At 35.8% G+C, this 27,577-nt stretch overlaps 1 protein-coding gene across 7 annotated transcripts in view; it reads left to right on the plus strand.

The window, feature by feature from the left end:
• The window catches only part of kdm4c (lysine (K)-specific demethylase 4C), a 219,702-nt gene that overhangs the window by 134,686 nt on the left and 57,439 nt on the right, over positions 1–27,577 (plus strand). For all 7 annotated transcript variants that reach the window (XM_088608770.1, XM_088609019.1, XM_088609003.1 and 4 more), the window contains 5 exons: positions 12,337–12,518; positions 14,455–14,671; positions 19,615–19,691; positions 24,917–24,972; positions 25,860–25,968. In XM_088608770.1, the coding sequence (XP_088464896.1) occupies positions 12,337–12,518; positions 14,455–14,671; positions 19,615–19,691; positions 24,917–24,972; positions 25,860–25,968 (641 nt within the window). The remainder of the gene's footprint in view (positions 1–12,336; positions 12,519–14,454; positions 14,672–19,614; positions 19,692–24,916; positions 24,973–25,859; positions 25,969–27,577) is intronic.

Here is a 27,577-nt window from a genome sequence, read left to right on the forward strand (position 1 = left end):
CCTGCCGTCAGACATTCTACATTAAGTATTTTTACAAATTCTGAATAACTATGATTTCTCAGGTTTAAAGAAAATTTGTGATTATGTGCACCTAAAAAATTGACAAAAGATACAGTATGTCCTCTAAGGATATAGACCAATTATACAAGTTTCTAAGCAAGTAAAGCTTTTATTGTTTCAGCTGGTGACACCAAGATTCACTCTTAAACAGTTGCTCTCATGCTTTTATGTACACATTGACAGATGTGTTTCCTAATGCAAACACAGCTAGATTCATTCAGTTTTTGCTATTCAGTTTTTTACACAGTCTAGCTAGACTCGAAAACATGTGCATGGGTTGTTAGGTGGTTTAGTTTTACTGTACTCTTGACATGTTTTGAAACCTAGTTACTTTCCCTTTCATGCGTCTTCTTTCTATACCTAAAAGAACTGCTGCTAGTATTGGAAAAAAAATAGAGAAAGCATGGCCAACAAACAAAAGCAGAAAGGTCACTGAAACCACAGTGATTTAGGTCATGTTTCAGATGCCTGCTCTAGTCTCTTAAATCGCAAACTGCTGCAGTATACTCTGGGGGCGGTTACAAAACAAATTCATTTTATTTACCTGAAGAGAATTAAAAGTCCGTGTTGTGAACCCATGGATGGTCTCTGCTTTGAAAACCTGTCTGCTTTAACATTTTTAATTAAATATAACTGTTTCACTCTACAGACACCATTTACAAATGTAATGCTTTTGTGGTACAGTACTTATTGCATTTCTGTAATTCAGAGAAATAATGGGAGGACTGGTGAGGTTCTGTAATATTTTCACAAGAATAACGGGTCTGTTTATTGATCATATTTCTTCTCACTCAGGCACCAAGGTGGGCATGTGCCTTCAGAACTCCTATAGCCAGATATTGTCCAAATGAGACTGTATTATAGAATATTAATATCGACATTTTCATTTTTTTACCAGATTTCTCTTTGGCTGGTTCTGGGCTTGTGAATTGATTCCTGAAGGAGATAAATTGAAATTTACTAACTTTGATCATGAATGGTGAAAGCAAAGGAAAAAGAATCAATACAGCCTGTAAAAGGTTAGGGAGAACAAGCTTTCATAATTGAATGTGTAAAAAGAGCCGGCTTGTGCAGAGTGCCCTTAACAACACCATAATGGCCATTAATTTGTATGAAACAAGCACCGGGAAAGCAGAAAGTGCAGGAGAAACACCCATATTAGACAGGAAAAGCCATTTTCTCTTGAGTATTGAGTGCATTTTTTTCTTAAATCTTTTATTTATGTCCGTAGAGTGTTATGATTTTATCTACTGTTTTTCTCCAGGTCACACATTGCTTCTTACATGTTGTGTTTCTCATGTTTCTACACCAAATGGACCAGCTTCCAGGTTTATTCACAGTGGAAGAAAGAAAATCTGAAAGTGGTGTGCATTAATAAACTGTAATCCACTTGAAGGTCTTTATTTACTTTGTTTTGTTTAAAGTTTTGGGAAACAGTAGTGTGAGGAGCCCTAACGCAGATCAGCTCGTTTCAGCACACACATGCCTTCATCAGGATGGAACATAAAACAGATATTATGTAATGAAGGGAATTAACAATTATTTATTTAAAAACAATTAGATGCAGGATCGAAATACTCGCTATTAGTGGTGTTATGTAATTATCGTGAATTACTGTTATCTTTGTCATCAAATGAAATTGTTTTTTTTTTATTCCAAATTGTGATGTGGACAACAAATACATGCAGTATATAGTCTGACTACAGTAAAAAAACACAATTTAATTCATTCATGAAATCTTTATGATTTTATCACCATTCAGCTTCATAAATACAGTAATAAAATCATTATGTGTTTTAATAGCATAATTCACACTCTGACTTCTGACCTTCTGCTCCTTGAGTCTCTGTTGTATGTACTGTACTCAGCAAAAACTATATTACAGTTAATACATTATGTGATTTCAAACCACAGACCTCTATGAGGATGGCAAAATTAACCAAAATAAACTATCTTACCACAAAAATCCCAACTAACACTTACAATGACCTTTAATCCAATCATGTAACTTTCAGGATCATTGTTAAATCACTCGGACTCAATTTAAGCTTTAAATTCTGGGATTGTCGAAAAACAATTTCGAAGGAATGTTTCTACAAAATCTGCAAATGTACAATCGCTCTGTAACACATTCCAGTTTTTTAAGATAATATTCCTAATCAGTGACCTAAATAAGTGCAGATTTTTTTTACTTAAGCTTTCTTTCCAAAGTTTAACAAATTATTCTTGTCTTTTAATCTCCACAAATGATTGTCCTGTTAACGTTGGTATTATCATAACCTCTTTCAACAAGGCCATTAACTTGAGGTACATTTACCTTTATTGGATCATTTGTAAAAGCTTTCTTCATGTAACTTCGTTTCAGCACTAGACTACATGAAATAAGATGGAGATATATTGAAGCATACGATGTTAAATAACTTAATTGCCTCTGGGGTTTTAGTTTTTCCATTTCTGTTTTTTTTTTTAAATGATGCCTAGTGGTGTTATTCTTTAATTTATATCGTTAATGTCTTTTTATTCAGCCTCCAGTACCTTCTGCCCTATCTAATCTTTCCTACCATGTTCAGCTAACGCTTGAACACTGAAGACAGATTTAAAATCACACACAGGGGAGTTTTAAAATGAACTTCATGTCACACTAAATTTGTCTGTATTTACTCTGTTCGGAGACCATTATTTAAGCTTATAAAGGTCAAAGCATCACAGAAAGAGTGGGAAGACACTGGACATTAATATGTCTGAGAAAATGATGGCTGAAAAATGCCAAAGTCTGCCTCCACTTCTGTTTATGTGAGTGACAGTCCAAATGACAGATCACAGTGTGTCTAGCAGCTTGGAGGAAAGTGGCCCTCGGGGTAAAAGATCTTGCAGGGTCAGGCTTGTGAAGGTATGAAGGAATAATGAGGCTATGAAGAGTCATTTTAATATTCTCTGTCTTGTTTATTTCTCTGCATAGTCACTTCTAGTGGACCTATAGTACAGCCTCTTTCTCATTTTTCCTTCAGGCAGTCTTATATTCTGTGGCCTCACATACACAAATTTGAAACGGGAGACAAATGTAAAAAAAAAAACTAATTTTGGGAGGAAGTACTATATTTACAGCATAAGGAACAGGCAAGGTTTGACACTACTAGGTGGTTTGCTGTGATACTGTGAATTTCATTCATATAAACTGATCCTAGTTTCTATATCTTTACATTGGATTTAAGTGTCTGAACCAGCGTCATACAGTATTTTGATCCCAAGTTGTCTTGGAAGATATAAGCACTTTGACAGGACATGTTTTTCTGAATTAGAATGTTAACCAAGTGTTCACAGTTGCTTCAGGGCTTGTGTCCAATGATTGTTATGGCTATAAAACATTATTTCAGAAATCCTTAATTTGATCTTAGTTAATACGAAGGTCAGAGTGAAGGCAATTTTTATGTTTTGGCATCAGCCTAAAACCATCTGTGTTTGTGTGAATTTGTGACGAGACCCCAGTGTTGATAGATAAACTACCTTAGTGGTGACAAAAATGTCAGTGAAAGTAGAATTTCGTAGATTTTTTTAAGTTTGCAGTTGTACTGTACATGTGGACATATCTTTTAAGAAATTAGAAACTTGATCTTAAGATGGTTAGGTATCACTGACCACTGACTAGTATACAGATGCAGCCATTCAAAATGGGTGAGGTATTTCGCGGCATACCCCGGTGGGCGTGTCACAGTATCACGCGGTATCACGCATTTCACGTGTGTCACGTGACTAACTATCCGGCGTCGCCTTGTAAAACCGCCAGGGGGAGCTTAACCTCTCATGTACAGCATTTGAGCCTTTAATTTTGAACTGTGTATTACAGCATGTTAATCATCAGTCATTAAAATGTTGGTATATATTATGAAAGCAAGATTGCTCAGTTGGACAGAAGTACACAACCTACCTTTATCAGAAATATTTATGCATCAAAGCCTTTACTGAAGATATTACTAATAGTATTAATAATGGATGACTTTGGACAAGCTGTATACTCAAAGTATAATTTCTTTAGCACATTTGTACAAGCACTTGGAATCTGTCCAAGCCATACTTTGTCAGGCATTTTGTTTTACTTCAACGGGGCATAAAAACTTCCTTGCTTTTAACAGGGCGTTTCATAATTTCTAGCTACGAAAATGATTTAAAATGCGACACCTATCATTCAACTAGAGCTTAAAATATCACAAGGAAAAATACACACCGGTATTCCATTTCTCCCTAAACATTGTAAGCTTCGAAGTCTTTAACTAACGTGATACCGGAGTCAACAAGCATACTTTTAGAATTTGATTAAAAGGGAATATAATATGGAATCGCGTATCTAAAGAATTTAATAACGGTATGATTATATCCGTGTACTGCGGCAGGACTGTGTAAGGCTGTTTCGCCTACTTGAACATGCAAGCTGTCTTGTAGCCTACTGGTCTAGGTGCGTGACTTCCAACTGGTAGGTTGTGTGTTCGAATCCAGCTGGTGCTGGACTTTTATTTTAACAAACATTTCTTCGAAAAAATAGGTAAGCGATATTATGGACAATCAATTGACTTTTATATTTCAAAATATCGCAACATGATCGATATTTGCGATATTTTGAATATATCTTCCCTTCTGACAGTGGTTCCTGCTTCTATTGTGTGTGTGTGTGCAACAGTAAATTTTTATAGAGAAATGGAGGCGGGACAGTATGCGTTACAATATAAACATTTATATTGATTTAAATCGTGTTCTGATTTAAATCGCAAACGCGTGTTTAATTATGTGTTTTTTAATCATGATCAGGCTAATGCATTTCTACATTTTCTGTATGAACCAGCTTAGAGGTTCATACAGAAAGACAGCTTGTGTTTAAATTGAGTGTAAGGTAATTTATGCTTCTAAAGTCATGGTCAGTATTGTTGTACTGTGCTGTACTGTGTCACATTATTTTATAGCGTTTTTATTGCGTTATTAAATCCGGTGGCGCTGTGTTAGTTTCCTGACTCACATTATTTAAACTGCGACACTGATCATTCATCTCTAAATAAACTTTATTTTATATAGCATTTTAAGCGAATAGGTAATTAGATTGCTCATAAACCTAATCACTTTTTCTTCATAAACACAGCGTGATTGCTCTCTGAAAATGCTTTTCCTTTATTTTTAAAGTAGGCTCAGATTTCAACTATAGATCGTATTATTATAAACTTTCTTGGAAAAATGTATTTTATGTAAACCATGTTTGCTATTAATTCATTTAGGGCTAAAATACGTTCATTGTCTTCTAATCGAGTCGAGTTGACATTGGAAGCCTGCCACACCCGGACCGTTAACGCATTAGCACGTCAAAGCCCATTGAGCCAGTATTGGCTTTAGTATCCCCCCCTTCTCCCCTCAATTCAATTCAATTCAAGGTGTTTTATTTACATGACAGATGGGTACAAGCAGTGTTGGGTACTGTATGTATATTGTAACGCTTACGGCAGACAGGCACTGTGTAGGAGCCGACGCACCAGAGCAGCGCCTGCAATTTTTATATTTATAACTTAGTTTTTAAAATTAGTCAAGCAATACGAAGCATCTCCTTTTACTTAGTGCCTGAGCATACTGCAACGCGTGTGAAGCCCATAAACGATATTAATTTTGGAACTTAAACATACAGTATATGGCTGGTCTCGGTACTTTAAAGAAAACATACACACCAGTATTCCATTTCTCCCTAAACATTTTAAGCATCGAAGTCTTTAACTAACGCGATACCGGAGTCAACAAGCATACTTTTAGAATTTGATTAAAAGGGAATATAATATGGAATCGCGTATCTACAGAATTTAAAGACCAGACAATCGCAAACTCGTTTTCAATAAAATTATTTTATTCATTCAGCAGTTTGTGAGAGGGACATCCAGCAGGGAGAGACACACACACCGGTTTTCATTGACAACATTGTTTTTTTTTCAATTCCTCTTGTCTAACAGGAATGTTTTGTTTGTGGACAGACTGTTAGACAAGAGGAAAAGACTGCCTCCTCCTACGAAGCATTTCGTTGATCCGATCACGAATTCTTTTCCAGTCGTACGCAGCAAGGGTTGAGAATCTCCGATTCACCATCGTACTAATGGTTTCCCGGAGATTGGGTTAAAAAAAACAAAAAACATACTAACAACTGTGCCATCCTACTCCTTAGTTAATACATTTTATTATTCATAAACAGTTAACATTGTTAGCAAAATATTTTGAATTATATTTAACCCTATTTTTTCTTTAGTTTTGTATTTAACTTATTATATGATAGTCAGACTTAATGTATATTTGAACAATGAAAATATATTTTTACAAGATTTTACATTAAGCACTTAAAATTAATATGGTTAATAATAGTAAACTGTAACATGCTGTAACAAGATCGGTTACAAGAAGAAAATGCTTTCAGAGAAAATGTTTCAACCAAACTTATTCCCACACACCCCGCCCCCACTACCATTAGAATATACACAAACATTTTAGCGTTTCATTCTGAGCAGAAGACTCTCACACCTGAAGAGTGCTGGCTGTGACGAATTAAACCGGTTTTACAGGTTTCAATCACAGACCATGTGACATGGGACTCAGTAAACTACAGTAACACCGTATTTGATAACGCTTTAAAAACGCTATAAAATAATGTGACTTGGCACAGAACAAGTTTACAACACAGTACAAAGATAAATGCTGACCATGACTTTAGAAGCATAAATTGCCTTACACTCAATTTAAACACAAGCTGTCTTTAGCCCTCTAAGCTGGTTCATACAGAAATGTAGAGATCTAGGCTCAGAACACACAGCTTCATTAGCGAATACATATGCAGGACAACTGGAGAAGACGTTTTACAGAGGGTGGATTTTTAGAAACATCCCATCAGACATCCCATCATATTCACAACGTGAAATCTAGAAAATAATATTACGTAACCAAAATCCGCAATATGGAAACAGAACCTGTGTAATTGTTGATAGATGATGTACTCGTAACATTTTTTCAAGACGAACTACAACATTTAAAAAATGACTTGTATGTACTTGATATCTCTAATCAATCCACGGGTCCCAGCACAAAACGAAAGTAAAACGCATACCGTTTCTCGCTTCTTATTGCTCAAAAGTAATTTGACCGTATGAAATGCATAATATAAACCTAGAAACATATACGTGAGCAGTACTTAAGCACTGTAGTATCGGTGTTAAGACATACCTCTCAAATACTGTAAATCAAGTTAAAAATATCTCAAGACCGATTCTGGTCGTAATGAAACCATGCAAGGGAGTTTTTATGTCCGTTGCAGTTCTTTTGCAACATGAATATAATTATATCGTTATTAATTTCTTGAGATACGCGATTCCATATTATATTCCCTTTTAATCAAATTCTAAAAGTATGCTTGTTGACTCCGGTATCACGTTAGTTAAAGACTTCGAAGCTTACAATGTTTAGGGAGAAATGGAATACCGGTGTGTATTTTTTTCTTTAAAGTACCGAGACCAGCCATATACTGTATGTTTATGTTAAGATTTCCCTTCAGTGGTAAAATTAGATATGAATATTCAATACTTAAACGGGCACAGTTAAGACATTAAATATACATGTACATATTGTATACAGTACAGTTTGCATACGGTAATATGTTTATGTTACGCGATTAAAAAATAAATAAATAAAACTGGAAGGTCCAGCACCACCATTATGTTTATATGGTTGTTTTTTGTTGGTTGGTTGTTATTATGGTTATTAATAATTCGATCTATAGTTGTAATCTGAGCCTAAATAAAAAGAAAAAGCAAGTGATTAGGTTTATGAGCAATCTAATTACTTATTCGTTTAAAACGCTATATAAAATAAAGTTTATTATTAATTTGCTGGACAGAGCGGTGAACATTATTATGCATAAGACAAAGATAACGATCCTGATCAGTTTAGAAATCTGTGTACGCTGTAAGGTTTTTACTTCTTAAACTTTTAAAATACACGTTTAGAATTGAAAGAAATTCTCTTCCTGGTATAGCAAACCAGCACGTCTTTTTTCTCCAATCAGAGGGGTGTCAGATGGTGTCAACCAATCACCATTCTGCGTTGGGTAGCAACGGGTGACTGTTCTCAGGCGGAAGATGTAAACAGCTTAATGTTCGTGTTAAATATTTTTTTTTAATTAAAATTCATTCTATACAGCAATCGCATTTTTGGGTACCGTTTCATAAAACTTTCATGCTTAAAATGTTTAGGGAGAAATGGAAGACTGGTGTGTATTTTTTCTTTAAACTACCAAGACCAGCCATACACAGTACAGTTTACATACATACAGTAATGTTTTAAATTAATATCGTTTATGACCTTCAGATGCGTTATGCTCCTCTTCTTTTTATGCTCAGCTACTAAAATTTCCCTTTAGTGGTAAAATCCATATAAATATTCAAAACTAAGCGGATTAAAATGTGCACAGTAAAGACATTAAATGATTCAATCTTTGCACTACCAACCAATGCACCACGAGTGCCCCTGTCGGTCATTTTGGCCAGCCAATCACTTGCCCTGCGGTATGCTCCGGTAGCCCGCGGTGGCTTGTGGGTAGGTTACCGTACCGCGGGTTTTTACCGCGCATTTTGAATGGCTGCATCTGTAATAGGAAGAAAACTAAACTCTTTGTATTTTCAACCCTTTACAGAAATAAAAAACCTTGAACATATACTGTGCAGTATATGGCTTTACTGTATTTACTGTAGCTTCAGATTAATGCTTTCGCTGATATAGATTTATATTTATCTGATTTAAATAGAATTAGCTAGTCTGTAAAATGCCTCAGTTATGTCTAACTTTTTTAAATATAACTCCTTTAACCAAAAGGGTGTACAGTAAAGTATGGCTTGTTAAGTCAAAAGTTTGTTGCATACTGTATATTTATAATTCCCATTTTTTGTTCTTATTAATGAACTATTTAATACAGACATAAGAACCTCCGAAAAGCTACAAATGAAAGGAATCGGTGAGGTCTCTCTGGCTCATTTGATTGGTAGTAACTATTTGATTCGAGGGTCTGATTTGGACTTGAAAAAGTTATTTTTGGGGTATCAGATTCAGCAATATGGTTGTGTAACCTGTCACTCTTTACGAAACCCTTCTTGTCCCTTCTGGGACGCCTCATTTTTCTGATGAACTGAAGACAGGCAGCACACTCAGAGATGTGAGCTGTCAGGATGAGTGCTTGTTTTCACACTGTGAAAGAGAAGAAAACAATTGTTGAAATAAAGTGCTAGTCAAGGGATAGGGATGACCTTTATCTGACACTGTTCCAATGTGGTCATTGCCTGGGGCTGTAAGAATAGTACACTGCAAGAGACCTCTCTCACCAAATCGGATTCACCTTATGCCCGGGCCAGTTCTGGAGATTCCTTACTGTGATCTCTTTCCACTTCATATACAGTAGAGGCTTTTACAGACAGGCACTTTGAAAATCCCTCAAACTGCATTTACTCTCCTGCTTAATATTCCAATTCTGAGCCCCATTTTAAGACACATTTCTGATTTCAGTACATTTGGACTCCCAAAGGGATTTGGACTACCTACTTTTTGATACTTTTTTTTTGTAATGTTATTTTTGTGTGCTACACTTGCTTTACCAGGCTCCACTACCTCATAACAATGAAATAATAAGAATAAAAAAGATAACACAAAGCCATTTTGTAGTGGATGATTAATTATATCTGCATTGTGAAACCCTGAAGCAATATGTTTAGAATTCATTTTATTAATGCATATGCAGCTAGATTTGTTGTACTTGGTTAATAAAATAACCTTTGGGTTGACCTGGTTTTAGCAATTCCAGCAAACATCAATTTCCTGTTGATTTTAGATGTGCTATAAGGTTCATGCCTCTACAGTATACTGTGTTCTGTTGAGAGAGATGAAGCAAGCTAAAGAAAACTTTTTTTTCCTTAGTTGTGTCTCAGAGATGCACAGTGCCATAGCTCTAGTGTTGTGATATAATCTCCTCCTAATTAAAAAGATGGGAAGAAAATGAAAAAGATACATCATAGTTACTTTGTAAAAAGTGACACATATGATGTTTGTGTGTTTTATAGTTCAATATCCATATTATTATAACTATGTAGATTGCTGGTTGTTTCTACACTGGTTATTTGTTGTAGCTCATAATACCTCCCAAAGCAAAGATAATGCTCAAGTACCTGAAAAAAATAACAGATGCACTAGTACTGTTCAGAGTGGAGGCCAGCCAGCTCAAACACATCAGTGTAAAATAACCTAAAGAATCAGAAAAAATTGTTAAGATTGGCAAAAGAAAATCGTACTCTCAGAGTGTCTATTGCTGTATACATCTGCTCAATTTGAAAGCAGGAACTGGCATCCTTCCATTGAGCAAATGGCCTATTATACAGTATTTCCTTTAGAGACTTCCAGTTGAACTGAATAAGCAGAATTTGTCTACAGTATGTCAAAAAGGTGTAGTTTTTCATTCTTCTTGTTTCATTTCTCCCAATCCTTTCTACGTCTTCTGGTGCGATGCTATGGTATGTGTACTTCAGCATCCTGGATTTTACTGTACAACTATTTCAAATTCACCTTGTACCAGAAACATTACTAGAAAATACAAGTTGTTGGTGTTTTTTCAAAAGTACATTTGTTATCATCTGAAGTTCAGCAAATCCATCAGGATCAGTTATTAGCTATTGTACCTGACCAAGCTTTGCCCTAATGGCTGCAGGAAATGCTTCATTTTCTGTGATAGTTCTGTATGATTCTATTTCAAGTGTAAAGGGGAATACCGACTGATTCAATTTCAAGGCTAAGGGTGAGTTCTGTCTGATTCTATTTCAAACCTAAGGGAACTAACAAGAACACAAAGTGTTTTTATGGAATGGTCCATTTTTGGCACAGTGGTATTGCTTCATTATACAGGTGTACTTGTGACGGCAGTCACAATTTTTCCGTAAGCACCTGATTTGTTAAAAAGGTAGACTACTTGCAATTTCATGCAAACTACAGTTCATTCTGTTAAATTTACACAAAAAAGAAGTGTGTTTTAAACACTTTCTACTGTATACTGCATGTGTTTCGCTGTTGTCAAAAGTTGCTTTTAAAATGCCTTTTATTACAGTTGCAAGCTGCTAGGATTTGCTTTTTTAAATGAATAAGTTGTGGTAGTTTTATGTACTGATTATTATTATTACGTAGAAATGTACTCATTTAAATTTAGTGTTTGCTCACATCCTAACCGAACTCTAGAGGGTGTTAAATACTTTAGCAATGAAGATGTTAATGATGGTGTGACATTTCTTGAAGCAGGTGGGCCATATCATGTGCCACATCAGTTTTCCATCTGTCCCCACCTCCCTAGGTCACAGTTCAGGCTTGTGTGGGCATTTAGCTTTATTTCAAATCCACATCTGCATCTGTAGGATGCAGAAAGCATTGCACTACTGGTGCTATTTATTCTTTGATTGCTTAATGTCTGATCACTATAATAAATGGTTGGTTAAAGCATTAACTTCAGCATGCTTTTGCAGTGACAGGTGTATTGTTAGTGCTGGGGCTACGTTTTTTCAAGACAAGTGGTACTAGGACCTCCCTCCAGGACAGGGGATTTTTTGTCATGTGTAACTCATGTCTCTTATGTTCTGTGTTCGACAAACAACAACAGAAGCATGTTTCAGAAGTGAGTATTTTGACATTTAGAAACAGGAGTTTGGGTGTCCTACAGTATGTTACAACACTCTTGTTTCTAGATTACCTCCTTTGTGTCTAATTATGAAAACCAATAAAGAAACAATTTATTATATTCTGAATGCCTGTATGTCAAAAACGAACAGCTGATAAAAGTGATTTGATTGCAAAACAAACAGTTTGGAATAGCATGGTGGCGTTCTGTCAATATTTTCTGGGGAAGTAATGGAGGAATTCATTACTGTGGTCTTCAAGATGATGAGATTCTAATCATGCATTTTTTTTTCAAAATTATTAATTCAGTCCCTCTTTGGGCCTCACCTGCGTGTCAGGAGATGCATATTTTAAAACTGTCACAAAAAGTGTAAAATAAATTCAGGTTAACTGTAGCACCTCCGATTGTCTGATTTCTTTAAATACATCACGAAATATACAGTATATAGTTGTTTTTTTGTGTTCAGAAAAAATATCCTACAATGATGCATGAAAGGCTGCAGCCTTTCAGGTTGTCTTATTTTATGTTGCTTTCGGAAGTGTGGATGAACACATCACCTTTTCTTTTCTCAGAATTACCAGACGTTTCACTCACAGAAGAAGAAGTGCAGGAAGTGGAACCGTGGGCCAAACCTCTCATTCATCTCTGGCAAAATAAGAAACCAAATTTTCTTGCAGAGAAGGAGTACAATGCCACTGCTGCCAAAACTGAACCATACTGTGCAATCTGCTCTCTCTTTATGCCTTATTACCAGGTAAACCAAACAGTACTCCCGCAGGTAACACCTCAACATCATATTTAATCAAGATTGACAATCCTGCTCTGCATACTTTGTGTGCACAATTCAAACATTGCAAAATGAACGATGAGTTTGAATCTCTGTTTTTAATCCTCATGTATTGTATTGGTATTGAGTATTGTCAAGTCTTCACTACTGGACAGCATTACACAATGATAAATAACTCTGATGTGGCCATCTGTCGTAGTGATTTTAAACACGCACCATTTCTAGACAGTACACTTTTAAAAATCATTGCATTTACTCATTGATTTTATAAACATACTGTAAGTTGGAAAAAATACAGGGAGTAGAAAATATGGAATCTCCAGGGAAAATGAGCGACACCAAGAATATTGAGAGCAAGGGCTTCTGCACAGGTGTGCTTCATGTTAGGGGTTATGTGTATAAATGCTGGACAGGCCTGCATATCATTATGGTTGCAAGAGGGGACCTCATTGATATAAAAAGAAGAGGTGATTGTTGGGACACATTTGGCAGGAGCTTCAGTAACCAAGACAACACTTGTTTAACAAACAATGGTGTATAAGGTGATGTCAGCAAGGAAATCCAAGGGAAATATTTAAGCAGCAAAGGGCAACAGTGCATTGTCCTGGATTGTGATGTCTGTGTATTATTTCTAAATACAAGGAAAAACAAAAGAGCAACTGCATATTTCAACCAGTGGTGCATGCTGTCTGTTTCACCTAAAACTGTTGGTCGAGAACTTCACAGACAGGAATACCATAGCTGGGTTAGAGTGCTTATCAACTTTGGCAATGCACTGTGAGTCCAGTGCTGCAAAGAACACAGGCAATGCACTACTGAGCAGTGGAGAAATGAGATAGGGTCAGATGAAGCATCCTTCGCTCAACGTCCTATTAAGTGACTTGGTGTTTCCAAGTTTTGTCCACTACTTGTATATCATAGAAGAAAGTGTGAACTTAAAGGATGCATATTTAATCAACCTGTATATAAGCTCTGTTCACCTGAATAAATAAACATGCGATTCTTGAATAATAAAAGTGTTCTTGTCATACACATTTTCCCTTATATGTCCTGTGTGAATTGTGCTCTTTGCCAAGAGGTTAGGCAGTGTTGTGCCATTTACCATGTCACCTTATATTGTGTAAAATATACACATTCTATACGTATGAATTCAAATACACACACATGCAGATTCAAATATTGCAATTGTCATTATTGTTAATAGTAAATTGCAGGAATATTTTCCTTTGTTCAGTGATGTTGCAAAGAAGGTGCTCTGTCATGTGACCATTTAGATTTTATATTTAGAACAATATGAAAAACCAATAAATAGGTGAGCTCTTCACACAAAAGAGCTGTTCCAACAGAGAAACTTTATGTTTCTGAACTTTCTTCCAACAGGAAGAGACTTTCAGGGTGAAAATCAAGCTACAGCATGAAAGCCTTATTAAAGAATGTTCTCAAAACCCAGCTATTGTAATGTGAGAAAGTTCCCTTTTTTGTGCAAAGAAAAATATAAAAAATATATTTTGCTTTAGCAAAACATTTAAGACTTCTATAGAGTAACAGAAATGTAGTTAGGTTTCCAAACCCTTAAATATTAAATTAATTACTAAAAATCTTTAGTTTATTAGTAGTTAGGGTTTATGTATTCTTTATGTATATTGCCTCTCAGGACTTGTAGCATGGAGTTGTACACACATACATACAGTATATGCAGTCCTCTCACTAATTGACAATTGCAGCATTTCAACAGTGTGACTTAACCAACAGGGTAATTTGTATTAAAATACCCTGAATACTGGATCAGATCAATCCTAGTCTGTCTCTATCCAGTCTGTTATGCTGTATTCCCAAATCCTATCATCAACAGTAAAACGAGAATTTCAGCAAAGGTCTAACAAAAAATGTGTTCTGTTCTCAGCCGGAAGACAAGCCTGAAGAAAGCAGAGTTTTTACAGAATCAATTTCTGAGACAAAGGAAGTAGCAAAGGGACTGAAGAGCAAGCCCTTAATTCCAGAGATCTGCTTTGCGTACAGAGAGGAGAACAGTGAATCCTGCCCTCCCAGTGCTCTGTTAGAGGACGATGGGTCCAGTCCCCTGATCTCTTGTAGGACATGCAGCGTGCAGGTGCATGCCAGTAAGTATGCTCTTTGCCCTTTATGCAGATCCCTGAGCACCGTCATCTTGTGTGGAATATCATGCAAATCTCCCCTTCCTGCGTCAGGCCCTTCCTTATGCCCAAGGTCACGGTGCCAGATCAGAGTTGTGTTGTGTTGTTCCAGCTCTATTGCGCAATCCACGTTTATCTGCAACTGTGTTTTCCCTACGGCAAGACTTTTCATTTTGACTTGCCAACGGCTGTACAGTATAAACCAGCATATGACAGGAGAACAGCTCCTTGGCTGCTTTCTGTAGGATCTAATGCATATTTTGTACCTAGAGACTGATTTAGTATTCATGTAGGTTTACCAAGTACGAGTATCTTTTTCCTCAAATAGTGTTTTTTGCCCCAGTACACATTTTTTTTCACTGTATTGACATCCCCCTTTTCACGTCTGGCTTTGCCAGCTGTATAACTGCTTATAAACGTGGCAGAATGTCTGATAAATGAAGACTCGGTTTATTCTGCCTGCTGTTTTGGACAGTCCTAAGACTTATGAATGAGGACAGCTGACACTTGGCCACTCACCTGGCTGCAAAACAAGAACAGACCGCAATAACAAAATGACTCAGTCTGTAAATGGCTGCTCTTTTGTAGTGTTTGTTCACTTAATGTGTCAATGAATTTTAAACAGCATTTTGTATTTTATTCCATCTGTGTATCATACAGTATCAGGGATTTTAAGTTTAAGCTTAACCAATTCACATTCTTAAATGAACAGTTCCCTCAGGAAACTCTTTCAGATTAAGTGTGTTTTAATCGAAGGTTTGAGAAACCTATCAATTTCTGCACTTTCTTATATTCTTGAATCATGGGTTGTACATTTGTAAGTCACTATATGTATGTGTGTTGGCTCTGGAAGGTACTCCAGGGGCTGTTGATATGATATGACAGATGTCTTCGTTGTTAATATAGGTGCAAAGCATGTGTGCCCAGCCAAAGGCTGATTTAGAGTCTGGTCAGTCTAAGTGGACCTACAGTAGAAAGAACTAAGGAACTTTATTTTGAACCTCTGGTTATCAGGGTGAATGTGGTTAGATGGACAGGTTAAGCAATCTAAAAAACCTAAAAATCCTGCAGGTCCAGTTTTGTACTATGATGAGCTGTATGGATTTGTAGTAAGGCGGAAACACACACGAATGTGTTGCTGTGTTAATGCGGTGTATTTGAGTGTCCATCACACAAAACACCAGCAATGCTCCAGGCTACACAAAAAAACAAACATTCATATAGAATAAACTGCAAAAAGTTTGACAAACAGAAATAAAGACAGAAAAGACCCTGTTTGTTGCATTCAGGGGTCATGTGTGGGGGGGTTCTGGGCTAGCAAAATGAACAGAACATACAAACATTAATAGCAACATAAAACGGCAAGTTTTGCTATAGATATTTATTTCCTGCTCCACTCCCAGAGATTTCAAAAAGGTGAACAAATTTCAGTATTTTCTTGAAATATGTGGGCATTCATTGCTCACTTTGCTTGTATGCCTTAAAGAAATGAAAGCAGAGTTGTACTAAGAGGTTACCAATCTGAAATAAGCCTTTTTTTTTATTTGCAACATTTTCTTTTCATCCTAAAACACTAGAAAACGTGGTACAGTACCATATAATCACGTCACCGCTGTTATACAAAGAACCTTTCCAGCTTGGCGGGATTTCTGTTTTCCTCCATGAAGATCATTAAATTTGTAAGCAACTGAAGCACAGATTGTTGTCCTGGTAAAATGAAGGAAATGGAAGAAGGTCAGCGAGTATGAGAAGCAAAAACCACACATGATTCAGCGATTGGCTGGGGAAGGTTCATTGTGTGTTTTGAGCTGAAGTCATTTAGTGGTTGCGTGTCTTTTTCCATAAACCACTGCTCCCCATGGTGAATCTTCTACATAAACTACACACTTCCGTAGCTTATTTGATTGCCAATACCACACTTCTACCGCTTTCCCAGTATTTCTTTGGACCAGTTTGTGTGTTGCTTTCAGTTGATTTGGAGTTAGTGTGACTTCATGGAAACCTAAAATTTGTGACCTTCCTTTTATAACGTAAATATTGTCTGATTTTCCTAATACCAGCACTACAGGGGCCTCATTTGGTTGGTTTTATAATGAACAACAGAACTTGTTTACAAAAGGGAAACATTGAAATGTGACAGGCTTCTGGTGGAACTATTGCACTCTCACATTTTATCCTTTGGGTTGTGGGTTTGATCCTGCAGCCAAGACTCAAATTAAACACATTTGTCTCTCAGATATATTTATGAAATGTATTTTGCAGAATGGTTTATGGAGATGAATCATCACAATACATTGCAAATGCTTCTATTGATTTGAAGAAGTAATCATAATATACTCGTGTTTCTTTTCATGTCTAGTCTGCTTTCTGTGGATTCAGAAAATAAATCTAAAGAGCTTGAATTGTCCAACACCCAGCTAAGAAGTTCCAGGCATTGTTGAGGCTAACAGTGAGTGTAACCAGTTGATATAGTCTACTGATATCGATCAACTGGGGGCTGTCTGTTTATTTTGCAGTTGAAGATTTTTGAAGATTAAGTTATTTCTCATTAGACTTCACTGAAATTGGAGGAAGTTAAAGAGAAGATTTTGACATTTTAATTAATTTTTCATTTAATCTTTAATCTATACACAATCTTGTCATCACCAACTGCAATAACTGACTAACATTTAAACTTCAGCATAATATAGGTCGGTTTCACACTAGAGGTGGTGCTGTATGTACTGTATAGTGTGGCGTTTTTCTGAATTTCTCCAGAATTGTTCTGAAATGCAGAAGAAAAATGATGGGTGCTTCATTGGTACTTCAGTAGAGGTTCTGTAGATTATTGATGTATTATATGGTCGAATGCATTACTATCCTTGAGAAACCCTTAACAGTGCCTTCTCTGACATACTGTATTCTATGCTATTTCAACTTTTCCATCTTTATTTCAATGTCCATCTGATGAAATTATGTTAAGCATTTCTTCACTTACTTAAAACTAACGTCTCACGAACTGATCACTACAATTTTCCATCATCACCCTTCCTACCCCTGCTCTGTCAGAGTCTGTTCTGTGGTGCCTGACGTCAGCAGATAGTTATTCATTTCAGTCACGTTCTTGCAGTTGTTTGGAATGACTACGGTGCTCCAGGAATTGGTTATTATACAAATTGCTCGGACAGTAAGCTGCTAACCATTTTCTCCAGGTGTAGTCCTTTATTAGTAATAAGTATCTGGCTCCATGTTTAAATTTAATGACTTCATTGTCAGAAACCATGAAATCACTGTAACTGCCCATACCTCTTCTGCTAAAATTAATTTCAATTTTCTCTCAGCTCATCATATTCAATCCTGGATTCCTGCGAGGTTCTGTGAGGTGTCAATTCAGCATGATTTCAGCAACTGGGTGTCATATTCCGTGGGTCACATGCATTAATACTATGTTTGTTATTTCCAACCTAATACTTTTTAATAAATTGATACAAGTCCAATAACATTAGAAATATTAGATTAATTACACAAGTAGTTTCTTACTTGCTATCAGTTGTGTAAGATCCTGGATTATAAAATATATATAGCAAACTTTAAAATGATATCTTTATTGATAACCTACAAAACAGAACATTATGGAGTAGCCATTATACTATACTGTATTTTTTTCACCACAACATATACGATAACTTCATTTTAAAATTTAATGGGAGAGTTATTTTGTTGTGTTTTTTGTGGATTGTGGAATCCCAGTCACAGTTGGTTAGTGACACAACCCTGGCTCGAACCTGTGACCACTGAGCTCAGTCTGTGCTTGGATAACCACCTTTCTCAGTGGAGCTACTTAGGAGCCCCTTAATATCTGGGGATTTACTGTATAATTTTATTTCATTAGCAAACGTAAAGGTTTCTTATGAGGCTGACCACATTAAACACAGCACAGTCAACTAACACCAGCTCCCCACTGTCCCATTAAAGTACAAAGGCACCGTTTAATACAACAACACCTGCAATGTAGAGCTGCATCACCATTTCCAGTTGGCCGGGACTGTGAAGAATCCTCAGCTTCATGCACTGTTCACCAGGTCTTGTACAGACTATTAGATAATGTTGGTCTAGGGAATGAAGAGTGCTATTTAAATGTTTAAAACATCAAAAATTATATATAAATAAAAAATACCCTGGATCGAAGAATATCAAATATTTATTTGCATCATTCTTGGGTATTTTGCTCTAGTTTTCATATTTTATGGTTATGTGAATATAAATGCAATAGATATCAAATGCAGTGTACAGTTTTTTCTGTCTGTGCTACTGAGAACAAGACCAGTTTCCGCATGGCTTTTAAGTAGTTGATATCCATAATCTATGCCATTACGATTCATTTCTTCTATGAAGAAGTTCACAAGTGAAAATACTGCGCCTTATCACTGAGCTCTTGTATTTATTTCTGTAGTTTTTTGGAGTGAAATTATTTACATCATAAGGTTATCTGTTTATTGCATTCTGCAAAGGCTGTATAAGCTACACTGGAAAAAACAAACAAGCAGAAGACAAAAAACTCAGGTTGCCCTCTTTTCCTCCCAGCGCACAGTCATAAAAGCTACTGTACAGTATGTCACGTTTCCTGTTCTTTATCTGCTTGGACAATGAGGAATAAGTGAAGGCTAATTTTATGTTATTGTCCTACAGTATATACTGTACATGCACAATTAAGTCTGGCTAAAGCATTCTCTTAATTCACAGCTTTTATGTTTTTATTCATTCGTAAAGTGGCATATGTGTGAACTTGGAAAAATCAAATAGCTTCAAGTGAGCTTTCAAATCTCCATACACACGTTGATGCAGATTCTCTGTCAGGATGAGCTGACAGACAGACAAAAAGCATTTCAAGGATCATGTTGCTAATTGTTTATTCATTCTGTTGTTTGTAGGCTGTTATGGTGTCCGTGCCCAGGATGTACACGGTAACTGGTCTTGTGATCGCTGTGCAATTGGAGACATGACAGCTGTAAGTCGTACTTTGATTCAGGTGGTATTTGTTTGTACGAGGATAATTTGCATAAATTATCCTCAATGTAACATTCATTTGATAAATTAAGTACTTTATTTGTCAGCTGTTTAACAAATAACTGTAACCTTCCCTTGATGATCTGAATACACACATTTTCAAGAAGCTTAAATATCAAGCCTGACTGCTACATGTGCTATTCCATATTTTTTCAAACTCTCAAAATCAATGTCGGATAGAGGGCTAAGTGAGTGACGCAGCCTGGTATCATATTTTCACATTTAGAAACCCCCAGAATCTTCTGGGGGTACGTATTATATTAGTAGTGGTGTTTGTGTTTCTTGGAAATATGTCCATAACACCTTTGAAATCTAAAACTACTATTTGATATACTGTACAATACCTGGTCATCCAAAAAGAAGTACAGAAACATAATAATGAAAAGGGGATAAACTTAGAGCGATTAATAGTTTCTGAATACGTCTACTGATCTCCTTAATCCCAGAGTTGCCTTTTATGGGTTGGGTGAACTTAGATTTACATAAGAAATTGCCTATTTTTATGTTCTCGGCTACTGTTCAGTTTACAGCTCAAGTATTTTTATCGCATAGCTATGTCAAAGTAGCACTCTGCGTGTGGCCTTGAGAAATTGCAGAATGAAAGCTGTGTATCTGAAGTTCTTACCTCAGGAATCCTTATATTTTATAGAGCCTAGGGATCTGTGCTAACATATTACAACTTAAGACAGCATTAAAAGGACACCCCTGCTGATAGACAAGTCCCGGAGGTTGTTACTTCTTCCATCCCATTGCCTTAATAAAGGGCTGTTTATAAGAAACAAATGTGTCTTCCACGAGTTACATGCAATTGTGAAGATTGGTACAAGGTACTGTACTGTATCTCTAGCCAATCTCACTTTGATCAAGTGTTGAAAAGTAGCATGCTTCCTTGGGGATAATATTGTACAGGATTCGTGCTTCACTGACTGCATTTACTGTATGCTAGCCAGCAGCAATTAAATTGTGGATTCATTTGCAAATGTTCTCATTGAAGTACCACCTACTCAATACATGATCCATTATAGTTCAGATTTGGTTATAAGTTGTACCTTAGTGTAGGGAGTAGTCGTGAGTGTGGGTGAGTTTAAAAGAGTATAGCACACAGAAGAACTGGTGTTACGTACATTATCTTTAGTTTATCAAATACATCTTTAAATGAATAAATGAGTAAGTAAATGAGTAAATGAATAAACAGTTCCTAACTATGGAGCAACCAGTATTTTATGTTGTCTTTGTGATGTTACTGTGAATTATTCAATTACATTTTTGCAGCACAAAAAATACTGCAGTAAAACACTGGACTTCCAGCCACAGGCGCAGATCCTTAGCCACAGAGCCACCACACCATCTCCAAGGTGTTGCTGTTAAGAGTGGGATTTGAACCCGCAACCTCCATTTGGAGACCAGAACACCCACGTGAATTGGAAAGACACGAGTCCATGACCACTCGGCCATCCTGACGAGCGGTTTACCTCAAAAAGATATGCCATCAAATACTGACTTTCACAATCTGAATTTTCTATAGACCACATATTGTATTATCATTTGAAATCACTGTATTGAAAACATCTATATATTGTTCTAATATAATCAAGTGTGTGCTTTGATTTGCCCAAAAATAAAACTGTATTTTGTACTTATCATTCCTGTTAATCTCATGATCACAAATACAAGTTGTTTGACTTTAAATTAGAAATAATAGTTTTGACTTTGATGTTCTGATACATTTAGAGGGCAACATACAGGGCATGTTCCCAATAACAATATTTATTTATTCCTGCATTGTCCATAATACTATTGAATAAGATGGACGTGTGGTTTAGTGTCAATAGCATTATACATTGCTGTTAATTAAACGCTCATGCACTTAGGTGGTAGTGTTAATTTACATGCTTATGCACTTAGGTTGTATTAATTACATCACTAATTGAGATGGTTAAGTGGGATGATTGGTTAATAATCGACTTTAGAAGTGGCTATATGAGCATTGTAGTGCTGGAGGACAGAACTATAGATGATAAAAAGAGTCGAGAGAATCTCCAGGTCCTCGTTACAGTATGTACACTATAGAACCCCATATGCAATTCCCTGTATTCTTTTCAATTACATAATTAGCAATCAACAGTGAGCTTTATACCACAGGTAAATTCTACACACACATCACAGCACTGTTTGATTATGAGTGCCTGTTGGTAGTCCCTTTGTCATGGCAGTCCAATGCGTCACTGGGGCAGTCCTCCACACTACAGGACCATAAATACATACCTGTCGTAACTACATTAAGACAATTTAGAACATTACAGTAACTTACAAGGTCAAAACAAGGTCAAAATGTAACCATTATTATTTGAAGAGTAATCTCTGGAAGTCAGATGCCTGTCTCAGTGTATCATGTATTAACAATCCTCAGACCTCATGCCATTAAAAACACCATTACAAACCAGATGTTTTTTTTTTTATATTAGGATGTCAGGTTACAGTCTATGTAAGCAGGCTTTGAATCCAAAGAACTATAAATTGATAGCTTTATTTAGTTAACCTAATTCCTAAATGTATTGTTCTGTAATTTGTGTTTTCACTATGAAAAATATTGTGTAGCAGCACAAACTTTGATAAGAATACATCATTAATAGTTAATTTCCTGTTGTACTGTATTTCATAATTGCAAATCAATTGTCTGAGGAAATACGGCTGTTTCCACACCTGCAGTGTTTGAGAGAAAATGCTAATATAGTTTATTGATGTACACAAATTAGGAAAACAACAAAGAAAGTTGCCTTTAGGCAGTATTAATAATTAGACAGTATTAATCTTCAGTAAAAAATAAATTACATTTTCTCTTTTGTTCAAATGAAATGATCTCTAATATATAATTTTCAAACTGTAGATTATGTTATAAATATTTCATGGGGTTTGTCCATAGGGGAGGGAAGGTTATACATTGATATGCATCAGTTTTTGAGAGCTAAATTTGGAATTAAAATGCCATCTTACTAATTGTTTTTTTTTAAACATTAATTTGTGCCGAAGGTGAGTTCTTGTCAGGCTTGAATTCTCCTTAGAAACTTCCAGAAGTCATCTTAACAGTTTTCTTCTTTTCAAAAAATATCTCTTCCAAGACATAGAGAAACACCCTCCTCAAACAATTAAAGACACATGAACAAAATAATTATACTCTCTATCTGTGATATCTGTCTATAATGCAAATTATAGGAAATTGGTTTCGTGTGAAAACATTGACACAAATAGTCACAGATGGTGTCTGTAACAGCTTTTTAGTCCCATTAATTACAGCTGAATCAAAATATTCTTTCCTCTCCACAATAATATTCATTGATAGATATAAACCTTGAATTGCAGTGTGCATTACTGATTTTCGTTCCTGAAAGACTTGTTTCAGAATATCTTTTTTTAGGAAGTGTCTTTTTTGGCATACATAGTTACTATTAATTTTTATTCTAGTTATTCTCTACCAAAGCTAAAACCATAAAATCCAATGGGACCTTTAAAAGTAAAGTCGGTGTGTTCATTATTTTCATTAAATATAAGTTAAACACAAGTTTCATTAAGAGTGACTTACTCGTGTGGTTTGTGAAGGTGTTAAATGTAACTACTAGGCAAATGTTCACTTAGTTTTGAAAATTAACATCTGAGGTTGCCCACATGAATCTGCAGACTGTGGCATTGTTCATGTCAACATTTAAATAAAGTATAAAGCATACAGTATGTTTTTGCCAACCGGCAACTAACTAAATTAAATTTGACCATGTAACATAACATACTGTAGCTGATTGAAACACAAAATGAGATTTGGGATAGTCTCACCAGGAACTGGGTGTGAGTAGCACAGAAAGGTCAAACCTGTGTTGAAGTTGAATGTGTCTTTTTCATGAACACAATGTCTCAGAATATTTTGTCTGGAAATTTCAGTTTATTATGAAACATCTATCCTATGAAATCCGTCAATGTATTGCTCTCCACATGATGTAAATGCAATGGCCTTGGGTCTCCCAAATGGCTCAACCTGTGAAAGTGCTTGCCGGAGTGCGAGTTCAACTCTGTGATCGAAGGTGCAAGATAAGGTCAAGTTACTAGCCAACTATGACAGGGATTCCCCAAGCAATGATGCAGAGTAAGCTAATGGTGGAACAAATCTAACAACTGAACAGGCTAGATGGGTCAATAGCCTCCTGTCTTTATTTCTTAAAAGGTTTTAGCACTTTATATACAGTAGTAAGTTGCCTAATGTCACTTGCGTCTCTTTGAAATTCAAGTTAAGACATTCTGCAAGCAAAGTCTTTCAGAACCATGCAGTGTAGTATTTTACAGGTTAGCTCAATATGTGTATAAAGCAAAGATGTAAAACATGACTTAAGAACTTAATGTTGTTCCAATGACAAGCTGAGCCTTCTGTGTATCCTGGATGTTCAGAAAACATTATATCTCTGTGCTTTACTATAAATTATGGTATGATGAATGCAAAGGTAGATCAGTTAATTATTATTTTAAGGCCTCATTCCAGTCAACTGTAAGGCACAAAGTTAATATGAACAATTTCACAACTCAGGGTTTATACGTTCACAGTTCTCAAGGCCCAGCTTTGGAACTCTGATTCAAATTAATTTTCAGCGCTGATTTTACAAGAATGTTTGTGTTGTTTTTTTATGATCAGCTGCCCTCTAGGATTCTACAGCAAAATTCTGACAGGGATGATTTTTTCTTTCTCTTTTATCACATATCAAATGGTGTGAAAATATGTAATCAAGCATGGTGAAAAAAACAGTCTGAAACAGCAGATTGTCTGTAATAATTCAAGCTTCCCAAAGCTGGTATTATTCGTACACTTCAACGGATCCCATCATGTTGCTAGTTTGACTGAAGCTGAATGGAAACAAATGGCTGTGAGAACTCAAAAAAGGCCTTTAAAGTTGTGTTGTATTGGCATCTGTTTAATTAATGTTTTGTAAATTGTTCTGTTTTCTTTGGTTTGTCAGCATTAATGCGATGCAGTCTACTGAAAGTAATCCACAAACAGCTAGAATGACAGCTTTGTGATTTGTTGCTTTACAATTACAGTAGCAGTGACACTCCAATAATAAAGTGTTTTACTCAAGTAAATGGCAGTGTGACTAGCTTCATATAACCTGTTTACATCATTTTATTCAGGAATGCTGTCTCTGCAATCTGAGGGGTGGAGCGTTGAAGCAAACAACTGACACCAAGTAAGAATTTGTAGAAATGATGGTTTAACTCAGAAATGTTTAATGCTCAAATGCTGTTTAGGGATGTGGTGCCTGATGTAGCTGCCAATACATAATTTAATCTCAATAGCTGTGCTGTGTTTATCTTTCAGAAATATGTGTTTCTCATTAATTGTAAGCAGCAGAAGATGAAGCACACTGTTAGCTTTGGAGGAGATGTTTTAATATGTGGTACTTAACATGCCAGACAATGCACATAATGCTTTTATCTGTTCACGAATAACAACATCATTTCAATTTTGCCACATTTATGTGTTTTATTGAGAGTGGCCACATTAATATGATGTCCAAATGTTAATTGCTGTTTCTGGACAATCTAGTCCTAATAATCAAATTGCAGATACACTTATATTTTAAGTTTATATCTTACTTAATGGGGGACAAAATTAGGATTCTTAAGGAAAGGCTGAACAGAAGCCTTTTCTTGTATCATTGTTTTTGTCCATTTGTTCTGTCCCTTGGGAATGCTTAACAAAAAAAAAGTGAATTCCCATATACCATTTGTTTCCTTAAAATGTTTTTTTTTTCTCCCCATTTGCATGTTTCAAGATAGGAACTGATGTGGCCTTAAACTTGTTTTATCCCTCCGTGGGTTTGGGAGCTCTTCCTCATTTATAGAAATGGACAGCCTTAGCCTCTATTTTCCCTCAATGGTGATTGTATTGAGACCACATGAAGCAAAGGCCTGTGTGTTCGTGTCATTATGTTCTGATAAGGGCAGCTAATGTGCTCTAGTATCTAGAGTCTGACAGGTGACTTAACTGTGAAGATTTATGTACAGTACGTATATAAATTCCAACACTGACTTTTAAGTAAGTTTGTAGTGAGTGCCTATGTCTGTTTTGCAGATGGGCTCATGTGATGTGTGCAGTGGCACTGCCTGAAGTCAAATTCAGTAATGAAACTGAGCGTGACCCCATTGACACCAGCCGAATACCTTTGCAGAGGTACAAACTGGTGAGTAAACATTTAAAAGGTATTAAACAGCATTTTAAATGATATGATGTATTTATACGATATAGGATAGTATATATCCGTTGATGTCTGCATATGTGTCTGTGTTCAGTTGTATAAAAAAGATTCAGTAGTCAGGAAGGTATGCATGTCATTGGATAGATGGAATTGTGGTGCAATTCAATAGCCTGTTGGATTTGTTTAATCAAAAAAAGATTGAGATTAATTTTTGGAATGAGAACTACAAATCCCTAGAATCCGAACAATATAAATAAATCAGTGTATGGTGAGAGGGATGCAGTTATTTTTAATACATTCCAAACCACAAGAGTCAAACCAATGTCAATATACTGTATCTAGTGACAGACCTTATTCACATACAGTACCTTATATAGATGAACATTTCTCAAATACTTTTTTTTAGATATTTAACGATTTGTGCCTGTTCAGTGCTTTTCTTTTCTTACTCTTCATAGCTGAAGCTGTTCCAGGAGGTGGAATAAATTAAAAATGTTGAGTGGATTATGTAAAATGCCCAGTTGGTGGATTTGGAGTATTATCGGAATTAGCATACGCACTGTAGAAATGTAGTGATCTAGAAATTGAAATTTTAGGCAGATGTTTGAATTGATAGAGAAATTCATTAAAGGGGCTAAGAGTTCAAAGGATGTTTAAAATGTAACATTGATGTTGCCTTTAATACATGTGGCTCCTAAATTAATTTACATCTGTTAAAGTATAAAGTCTATTTAGATGGATTTTGTTACACAAGCAACACTAGGGTGCTACACTGGGCATTTGACTACAATAAAACATGCACAACTTTTCAGAAACCCAATTCTTCTTATCCTTTCATTTATCTATATGTATACAGTGTAAGTTTAGAAGATACAGCAGTATCAATATTTTTAAGATATTTTTTAAATGTTTACCTGGAGATGTATTACATCTGAATTGTTTATTTATGTATAAATCATTCATTGGGATAAAAAATAATACCAGAATGATAGTTTAATAGAATTTAAGGTTTTAGACCTGCTTATTTATATATATTTGATTAGGCTGGCCTGTAGTATACGATAATGACTAAAAAAGAAAAAGATGTTTTATACAAAAACAGATACTGTATGTTGTACAGAAAATTTAAGTGATTACAAATTTTTAGTTTCAGCACCTTTAGGCTCGAAAGTCTTTCTTCAGCAGTTTAGAAAGAAATGCAATCACAGTGCAGGGGATGATGTCATGTGTCAGAATAGAAGGTTCACTCCAAAAGGTTACAAGAGTACAAGGAGTTACGAGATCAATTCTCACTCTTTTTGTTTGCTAGAAGCTTTGTTCCATAACACTGGCTCGCTCCATACTATGTATGATGATGTCTTCAGCAGTGTGGTTATTGCTACTGTAGAGCAAATGGAAACGCTGCTGTATTAATTCAGATGCTTCGTTTTTGTTTCACAATGTAGTCAGCTAATTGTCTGTTGGGTCCTCCAATGTGGTTTGTAATTAGTTGCATTTGTACAAGTAATGTTGGTTGCTCCTTTAAATTTACAGTACACATACTGTAAGTTTTGGTGAATGGTAATGGATGATTTAGGGCCTCTGATCTCTGTAC

This window comes from Lepisosteus platostomus, chromosome 1, assembly GCF_059453375.1.
Source record: "Lepisosteus platostomus isolate fLepPlt1 chromosome 1, fLepPlt1.hap1, whole genome shotgun sequence".
Classification (NCBI taxonomy): Eukaryota; Metazoa; Chordata; class Actinopteri; order Semionotiformes; family Lepisosteidae; genus Lepisosteus; species Lepisosteus platostomus.